General features: G+C 42.0%; 1 protein-coding gene across 1 annotated transcript; it reads left to right on the plus strand.

The window, feature by feature from the left end:
* On the plus strand, window positions 2,723-9,235 carry LOC100520389 (zinc finger protein with KRAB and SCAN domains 8). Its single transcript, XM_013977527.2, has 4 exons — window positions 2,723-3,198; window positions 4,301-4,809; window positions 5,110-5,239; window positions 8,293-9,235. The coding sequence occupies exons 2-4, from the start codon at window positions 4,381-4,383 to the stop codon at window positions 9,054-9,056; spliced, it is 1,323 nt and encodes a 440-aa protein (XP_013832981.1). The 5' UTR covers window positions 2,723-3,198; window positions 4,301-4,380; the 3' UTR covers window positions 9,057-9,235.

A 10,261-nucleotide genomic window follows, 5' to 3' on the forward strand; every position in this document is an offset into this window, starting at 1 on the left:
TCTATCAAACATTTCAGCAGAAATTATATCAATATTTCTTGCAGGTACTAGAGGGAATACTTCCTAATTCATTCTATAAAGCCAGAATTGCCCCAGTTCCAAAACTAGACAAAGGCATTACATGAAAGGGAAAACTACACCAATATATTTCATGAATAGATGAAAAAATCTGCAACAGAATATTGGTACATTGAATCCAATGTATAAAAAGAATTATATGCCATGACCAAGTGGAATTTATCCCTGGTATGCAAGGTTGGTTCACCATTCAAAAATTAATGTAATCCATCGATCAGTAGGCTAAAGAACAATTATATGATTATATCAATAGATGCAGAAAAAGCATCTGACACCCATTCATAATAAAAGCTCTCAGTAAACTAGGGATAGAGAAGAACTAACTCAACTTGATAAAGAACATATCCAAAAAAGCCTACAGATTACATACTTAAAGGTAAAAAGCTAGATGCTTTCCTGCTAAGATAAGGAATAGGCCAAAGATGTCCCTTCTCACCACTTCCATTCAACATAATACTGGAAAACTTAATGCAGATAGAGAGCCAAGAAATACATGCACACATCAGTGTTCATCTTCAACAAAGGAATCGAGAATAAACACTGGAGAAAAGACAGTCTCTTCAACAAGTGGTGTTTGGAAAGCTGGACCATCAGCTGTAAATCATTGAAGTTAGAATACTTCCTCACACCATACACACAAAAAAAGCTCAAAATGGATTAAAGAATTATAAGATGTGATTCTATAAAACTACAAGAAGAAAACAGGCAAAACATTCTCTGACATGAATTGTAGCAATGTTTTCTTAGGTCAGTCTTCCAAGGTAATAGAAATAAAAGCAAAAATAAACAAATGTGAACTAATCAAACAAGCTTTTGCACAGCAAAGGAAACAATACACAGAATGAAAAGACAACTTACAAGAGTTCCCATGTGGCTCAGCAGGTTAAGTGTCTGGCTTCGTCACTGCTGTGGGAGTTCGATCCCTGGCCCATGCTGTGGGTGTCCAAAAAACAAAAAACATTAAAAAAATTCCTGTCATGGCTCAGTGGTAATGAAACCAACTACTATCCATGATGACTCTGATTCGATCCCTGCCCTCGCTCAGTGGATTAAGGATCCAGTGTTGCCACGAGCTGTGGTGTAGGTTACAGATACAGCTTGGATCCCAAGTTGCTGTGGCTGTGGCATAGTCCTGCAGCTAGATCTCCAATTCGATCCCTAGCCTGGGACTGTCCATATGCCATGGGTGTGGCCCTAAAAAGACCAAAACTAAATACATAAAATGGGTAAAAGATCTGAACAGGCAACTCACCAGAGACGATAAACAGATGGCAAATAATCACATGAATAGATGCTCCACATCATATGTCATTAAGAAACAGCAAAATAAAACAAGAAACCCCTGTACACTTTGGCTAAAATGCTAAGCAAAGACAACTCCAAATGCTGATGAGGATGTGGAGCAGAGTTTGAAACTCTATAATTTGTTTCTGGTGGGAATGCAAAATCATACAGCCGCTTCAGAAAATGATTTGAGAGCTGCACCGTGGGTTCATGATCTAGCTGTCTCTGTGGAGGCACCAGATTGATCCTATGCCAGTGCAGTGGGTTAAGGATCCAGCGTTGCTGAAGTTGTGTAAATCACAGTTCCAGCTCGGATTTGACCCCTGACCGGGAATTTTCACATGCCATGGGTCAGCCAGAAAAAAAAGAAAGGAAGGAAAGAAAAACCGGCGTTTCTTACAAAAGTAAACATACACTTCCATATAATTCAGCAATTGCACTCCTTGGTATTTACCCAAATAGAAAGCTTAAGTCCACAGGAAAACCTGCATAAGGATTTCCATAGCAGCTTTATTCATAATTGATAAAACTTGGTAGCAAGCAAGATTTCTTTCAATAGGTGAGTGGGTGGATAAATAAACTGTGGTACATCCAGACAATAGCCTATTCAGCAGGAATAAAAAGAAATGAGCTATCATGCCATGAAAATCCATGGAGAAACGTTAACATGCTTTTTTGCTAAGTGAAGAGGCCAATCTGAAAAGGCTACAAACTGATTCCAATTACATGACATTCTGGAATAGGCAAAACTATGGAGATAGTAAAAAGCTCAGTGGTTGCTAGGGGTTATGGGGATTGGAATGTGGGAATGAAGAATGGGTGGAGCCTAGGGGATATTTAGGGTAATGGAATTATTTAGTATGATGCTCGTAAATGGTTTATGCATGTTATATATTTCCAGAGAGTATATGACACAGTGAACCTTAATATAAACTATGGACTTGAGTTAGTAATATTATATCAATATTAATAGGCTCACTAATTGTAGCAAGAGTACCTCACTAATGCAAGATGTTAATAGGGAAAACTGTGGGTTTGTGTGTAGCTCGGGAGGGTGTTTGAAGGGGACATATGAGAAGTCTGTGCTTTCCAATCCTTTTTTTTTTTTTTTTTTTTTTCTGTAAGCCTAAAACTATTCTTTAAAAAGAAAGTCTAGTAGCTTTTTTTTTTTTTTAATCTGTTTTTTCAGCAAAAAGACATCATTGGGAGTATAAAGGAAAGGAGGGGCCGATATCTGGTGTTCAGCGGCCATCTGGAGCGCATGTCCAGAATGTAAAGAACTTGCACTCATCAATAAATACGCTACAAAAAGGGCTCAGAGCTAACTCCTGAAGTGCGGTGAGTCTCAGCAACCTTGTGGGTGCTTTGAACTCTATGGATTGGTTCGATTTTTCTCAGGAGAAGGCGGGGCGTGGGGGGAAGAGAAGTAAAAACCCCCAAAGTCTACGGTAAAGTACCCCTCCGCCGTGGCCGGAGCTGGAGAAGGAAGCCGGCGGAGTGCTGAGCTTGATCATAGAGAGGACCGCGCCTCCGGATTCCTAGGCGGGCACCGGAAGTAGCCTCGTGGTCCTGGGCGCCTTTTGCTCTGTGGTCTTGGGTTCCTGGGTGACCCGGCAGGATGGTGGCTTCATGTGTTCCCTTAACTACTGCCAGGGCTAGTCTCCAGGGAGCACCAGCTATTCCCCAGAGCTGCGGGTGAGCAGTCGGGCTTTTCCTCATCCAAGCTGCAGAACGCCCCGTCTGTGTCGTCCCGCCCGGCAGAGGTGGGACCGGGAGGAGTCTGTCTCTGCGGCTTGGGTGTCTTGGTCTCCCCCCAGCACGTGCACGCACTGCTTGGTAATGAGCTTCAGTGACCATTTATCTCTCTACTGTTCGGTTTGGATTTGTCGCTGTTACTTTGTTGTTATAGTATAGCATGAAGGACTCAGATTTTGCTTGATAATTCTCATTCTTTTCATACACGATGGAGGCGGGGGGTGGGCAGGGGAGTGGAGGATGTCTCAAGTGAAGGAGGAGAGGTGTTCAATGCTTTACTCCCTGAAATACACTATAACCAGTTTATGGGTCTTTAATGTATTACTCCCTTGGATAAGTAGTTTAATTCCTTTAAAGGTCATAAAGGTTTTACTGGAAGAATAACTATGACTCTGCTCATGTGTAAATTGTCACAGTAAGTTTACTAAGATGTGACAAGATCACTTTTCCCTTACCTTGTTAAGGATCGTGGAGTTCCCATCGTGGCTCAATGGTTAACGAATCCGACTAGAAACCATGAGGTTGCGGGTTCGATCCTTGGCCTTACTCAGTGGGTTAAGCATCCGGCGTTGCCCTGAGCTGTGGTGTAGGTTGCAGACGCGGCTTGGATCCGCGTTGCTGTGGCTCTGGCGTAGGCGGGCGGCTGCAGCTCCAATTAGACCCCTAGCCTGGGAATCTCCATATGCCTCGGGAGCGGCCCTGGAAAAGGCAAAATGACCAAAAAAAAAAAAAAAAATAAGAATCATGGAGCCTCCTTTTCCTCTACTGGTGTATAGACCCATCCTGCCCTGCTGACACAGGGGTGGGTGACTCCTGTGTGTCTGAAAGAAAGCCTTGGCAAATGCGCTGTGATGGCCCCCAGCCTCTAGCACCTATGCTTTTTCCTTCCTGTGATGTGGTTCTTACAAACTAAAAAGTCTTTAAATTTCAAGACTGTGGCCTTATTTCCCACAGCAACCGAATTTCCTATACCGATGTTTATGTAGCACTTTTCTATGTGCCAGCAGCCAAGTACACTTTCTCAATAATTCTGATCTATTTTTTTGGATCTCAGGAATATTATCCTACTAATATTCTGTTACTCAGGAATATGACCTTGGTGGTGAATCTTCATTGCTAATGACATAGGCTCTTGACTGCTCTTGTAATTTTGCTGTTTTAATTGTGGGTTCTCCTCTCACAGGAGTGCTCTGATCTTAAGGTTCTTCCTGATTCCTGGGATGTAAGACAAGTGAATCCTATCCTGAGCCATTACAGTCTAAGATGTCCACCAAGTTGAGAGAAGGTGCAGCTTTGACTCCTGTGGTCTACACTCGAGAGGAGCAAGAGGGTCTGAGAATAGTAAAGGTAGAGGAAGAAGAGGACCATGCTTGGGAGCAGAAGCCTGGACAGCTAGAGAATGTGTATCCATATCAGGAACTCTTCCGCCAGTGCTTCAGGCAGTTCCGTTACCAGGAGGCCCCTGGACCTCGAGAGGCTCTAAGCCGGCTCCAGGAGCTCTGCCAAAAGTGGCTGCAGCCTGAGATACACAGCAAGGAGCAGATCCTGGAGCTCCTGGTGCTGGAGCAGTTCCTGACCATCCTCCCCGAGGGCCTTCGGGCCCAGGTACTGGGATATCATCCAAGGAGTGGAGAGGAAGTGGTGACTATGCTGGAAAATCTGGAGACAGAACTTGGAGACAAAGGACAACAGGTGGGAAAAGGGTAATCCGTTGTTCATTTATGAGCACACCAAGGGTCTACCAGCAAATAAAGTGGGCATGGGTAAGCAAGAGAGTTTTATGACTATTAATTTCTTGGCTGAAGCATTGTCTTTTTTTTTTTTTTTTAAGGCTCTGCTGCTTTTGTCAATTGATTAAGACACTGGTTTCTTCATCATTCTGCTTCCTATACCCATAGGAAATTTTCTTTTAAATCAGACTTTGAGGTTTTAATTAGCTATTGCCATATTTCTGACCCTCCTATAAATTCAGCTCTACTTGTATGTCCTCAGGTCCAAGCCACTGCATACTACAAACAAGAAGTACCTTGGAAAGAAGTAGGACCTGTAAGCCTCACAGATCAGTCACTGACCGTCCAGCTAAAGTGTGATCCTTGGGAGCATATTCCTCTACAAGAGAATGGTGAGCCTTAAATATGTGGGTCTTTGTGATCTTTTGGAAGTGCTGATTATAGCATCTACTAGGAAGTAGTATTTCTTTGAAAAAAATCATATCCAGGAGTTCCCTCATGGATCATTGGGTTAAGGATCTGGCATGACCACTATGGCTGTGGTTATAGATGTAGCCCAGGTTTGATCCCGGGCCTGGGAACTTCTGCATGCCAGGGGCACAGCAAAAAAAAAAAAAAAAAAAGGCGGTATCTAGAAATAGCAGAGTAAATTTAAGACCAAAAAGTTATTTTCAGAGTGAGCGTATCTAGAGTTGATTTAATTTTGAATTGGATTATGTAGTATTTTTATTTTATTTTATTTTTGTCTTTCTAGGGCCGCACCTGCGGCACATGGAGATTCTCAGACTAGGGGTCTTATCGGAGCTACAGCTGCTGGCCTATGCCACAGCCACAGCAACTCCAGATCCGATCCGAGTCTGTGACCTATACTGACCTATACTACAGCTCATGGCAACACTGAGCGAGGCCGGGGATCGAACCCACAACCTCATGGTTCCTAGTCAGATTCATTTCCACTATGCCACGACAGGAACTCCAGATTATGTAGTATTTTTAAATTGGGTTATGATAGTGGTTTATAATTTTGTGAATCCAAATCATCACAGAGTTGTTTTAAAAATACACATGCCCTGGAATTAACTCTGGTGGCCTAGCAGTTAAGGATTTGGCATTGTCACTGGTATGGCCTGGGTTCTGTCCCAGGAACTTCCAAATACTGCAGGCATGGTCAAAAACAAACAAAATATAGATGCCCAGATCCACCCTAGATTTACACAGTGGGCCCTACTATTATATTTTTAATTAGCTATTATCATAGAACAATAGTAGTAGCTTAAATTTTAAAAATTCAAGTAGTATAGAAAGATAATAAAATCAAAATAAATGTTCCATTCCCAAGAGTTAACCACTGTTGCTGTTCTTTAGTATATACTTCTAAAATTTTTCTATGTTCAAGAGTTCAAGAGTCTTCCAACTTTTTAGGGAAAATTATATTATAATATATTGACCACATTTTCTTATTTTCCATATTCTTAATGCTCTGGCATTTGGGGCCTTGATCCTAGAGAGATTGTCCTTCCCAGGCCAGCTGATTCCTAGAGATAGCAGAGGACCCCCATGCAAGTGGCCAGGGATCCCACATCTTCATGGATACTAGTCCAGCCATGCACGGTCTAGCCAATCCAGAGCCCAGTCCCCAACCATCTCCTTTATCAAACTATCCACACCAGTATTTATGTGAAAATACTGGGGGGAAAAATTTCCTATAAACACAGTCAGAGATTGACAGCCACTGGATTAAAGTAGGAGATTCATTATATCAGCAACAAAGCTATAGTGATTACCTCTGGGGAAAGTAAAAGGACAGAGGGTAATGGAGAAAAATTAATGGGAATTTGGACTTTTTACTTTTATACCTTTTGTACTATTGAACTTTTTACCATGAGTATCTATTTGTAGTAAAAATAAGGGACACAGTCTTCGGATTCAGGTAAACCTGGGTTCCAGGCCAGGCTTTACCATTTAGAAGTCATGTGATCACAGACCAGATATTTTTTAAATTTCTGCATTTTAGTTTCTCTATTACCCAGCTACTTGTGTTGCTCTATCACCAAAAATTGGCTGATCACTTGGTATTTTAGCTACCTCCTGCCATGTAACAAACCAGCCCAAAACTTGGTAGCTTAAAGGAATAGCCATTATATTCTCTCTCACAGTTTGGTGAATTGACTGGGATAAACAGGGTAGTTCTGCTGTACATGATATCAATTTAAGCTGTAGTTATCTGAGGGCCTGCCTGGGCTGTGATGCACAAGGTACTTCACTCACATCTCAAACCTTAGCAGGAAATGGCTAGAAAACTGGGCTTAGCAAGATCCTGAGTTGGGTGGGCCTTAGGTTATCTCATTTTCTCAGGCTCCATGTATCTCTTTATCAGGGTAACTGGACTTCTTACATAGTAACTCAGGGATCTCAAAAGCACATTTTTATTTATTTATTTATTTATTTTTATATAGTGATTTTTATTTTTTCCATTATAGCTGGTTTACAGCATTCTGTCAGTTTTCTACTGTACAGCATGGTGACCCAGTTAAATATACATGTATACATTCTTTTTTCTCACATTATCATACTCCATCGTAAGTGACCAGACCTAGTCCCCAGTGCTACACAGCAGGATCTCATTGCTAATCCATTCCAGAGGCAATAGTCTGCATCTGCTAACCCTGAGCACCCCATCCATCCCACTCCCTCCCCCTCCCCGCCTTGGCAACCACAAGTCTATTCTCCAAGTCCATGAGTTCTTTGCTGTGGAAAGGTTCATTTGTGCCGTATATTAGATTCCATATATAAGTGATATCGTATGATATTTGTCTTTCTCTTTCTGAGTTACTTCACTCAGTATGAGAGTCTCTAGTTCCATCCATGCTGCTGCAAATGGCATTATTTTGTTCTTTTTTTATGGCTGAGTAGTATTCCATTGTGTATATATACCACATCTTCCGAATCCAATCATCTGTTGATGGACATTTGGGTTGTTTCCATGTCTTGGCTATTGTGAATAGTGTCAAAAGCACATTTTTAAAGTATTAGTCCTTGAGCTGACATATTATCACTTTCACTATGTTCTATTGGATAAAGCAAGTCACACACCAGCCTAGATCCTGTGTCTGTGTGTGTTGGGAGTTAGACTACACAATGGATAAATACTAGAAGGTGTTTTCACTGGGGACCCTTTGAAGACTCTTGGGAAATTTTCGTTTCTTTCATGCCATTCTGTGTTTTTAGATCTGGGCTTTTATTTATTTATTTTTACTCTCTATAACTCATAAATGCAGTTAGTGTCAAAAACCATTAGGATGATAGTTCTTGATTATTTAGCACAGTTCCTGATATTAGTAAACAAGCATGCGTGCATGCGGTAATGTTATCAATTATTACTAACCTTATTTCCAAACCCTTACATGGGACATGTGGCATTTAAATAATCAACTTACTCTTTCAGTAGGAGGTGAGGCCAGGAATATGACTGGTGAATTTGCTCCAAAGCACATTTCTGCAGAAGACAATTCATTGGATGCTTTCCAGGATCCAAAGTGTGGAGAAACTTTTCAATATAGAGGTAAATCAGAACAGCAAAAGGTCAACCCCACAAGAGTAAAACGACACAAATGTAAGGAGTGTGGAAAGGCCTTTGCTCAGAGCTCAGGACTTGTTCGACACTGGAGAATTCACACTGGAGAGAAACCTTATAAATGCAATCAATGTGGAAAAGCTGTCAGTTATAAATCAGCCCTTCTTTCACATCAGGAAATTCATAATAAAATAAAACGGTATCAGTGTAATGAATGTGGGAAAGCCTTCAGTCAAAACACAGGCCTGGTTCTTCATCAGAGGATCCATACTGGAAAGAGACCTTATGGGTGTAAAGAGTGTGGTAAATCCTTTAGTCAAAGTTCACACCTTATTGGACATCTGAGGATCCATACTGGAGAGAAACCCTTCAAATGTAATGAATGTGAGAGGGCCTTCACTCAGAGGTCAGGACTCATGGAGCATCAGAGAAGTCACACTGGAGAGAAGCCCTATACGTGTAAGGAGTGTGGGAAAGCTTTCCGAGGGAGCACCAGCCTTACTCAGCACCTGAGGATCCACACTGGGGAGAAGCCCTATCAGTGTGAGGAATGCGGACGAGCCTTCATTCAGAGATCAAGCCTTGTTCGTCATCAGAGGGTCCACAGAGGGCAGAAGTCTGTGTCTGTGTCCTGATTGTAAGAAGGCCTTTAATCATAAATCAAGCCTTACTGAACACTTTAGAAAGCTATGCCTAATACAGACCCTATCACTGTGTAATAAATTCGAGAAATCGGGGATATCTCCTTTACCATTGTTACTCTACATAGTCAAATTAGAAGAGATGGTAATAAACATCAGAATGAAAGAAGGTAGTAACTTGTCACTAGAGCCAACCATTCACATTTTGGCCTCAGTCTGTTGTGGATGCTGCTAGTTCTTTCTCCCATTCTTTATATTCTCCTTTGTGGTTCTTCAGCACTTTGGTCCTTGAAATCACTGTCATCACATACCCTGAATATCCTGAAAATACAGTGGCTGTCAGATTTTGAACAGAAAACCACGGAGTAGCATTTAAAAGTGACTGCTTACTGACAGCTGTTTTGTTTACCTCCTCTTCATCCTATTGGTAAGGGAGGAAGTCCCACTCATGCCAAACACATGATACCTAACACTGGACAGATGGGACATAGTAGTGACCTGAGCCACAGCAGTGACAATGCCAGGTCCTTAACTGCTAGGCCACCAGGGAATTCTTTTTTAAAAATTTTTTATTTTTTAAATTTTTTCTTTATTTTGCTTTTTAGGATTGTTCCTCTGGCACATGGGAATTCCCAGGCTAGGGGTCAAATCAGAGCTTCAGCTGCCAGCCTGTGCCACAGCCACAGTAATTTGGGATCTAAGCCAAGTCTGTGACCTACAGCATACCTCACAGCTACGCCAGATCCTTAACCCACTGAGCGAGGCCAGGGGTTGAACCTGGTGTCGTCTTGGATGCTAGTCAGGTTCGTAAACCACTGAGCCACAGTGGAAACTCCTTCCTTTTTTTTAATTTTGACAGCAGTTTGTCACGTATACTCAGCTCAGGGAGGAGGGCCACTTGGGAAGACTGAACAAACAGCTTTGGAATGCAGGCTTTTGGGGTGATTCCTGGTTTTCTTGGGAGGATATTATTGGCTTGTTTGAATAATTTCATGGGCAGGCAAGTAGGGGAAACCCAAAAAGTTGAGTACCAGGTGGAATGCAGCTAGTCCAGCTAATGGGGAACGAGCCAACTGGTGTCACTTCTTGCTAGGTGGGAGAGATATATGGCAAGAACATATCTAACATATGGTTAGATCTTTGGGTCCCTGTGAGGCTCAGAGATGTCAAAGCACATGAAATTTTAGGCCTTATTGCTC

Source organism: Sus scrofa, chromosome 7 (assembly GCF_000003025.6).
Source record: "Sus scrofa isolate TJ Tabasco breed Duroc chromosome 7, Sscrofa11.1, whole genome shotgun sequence".
Lineage (NCBI taxonomy): Eukaryota > Metazoa > Chordata > Mammalia > Artiodactyla > Suidae > Sus > Sus scrofa.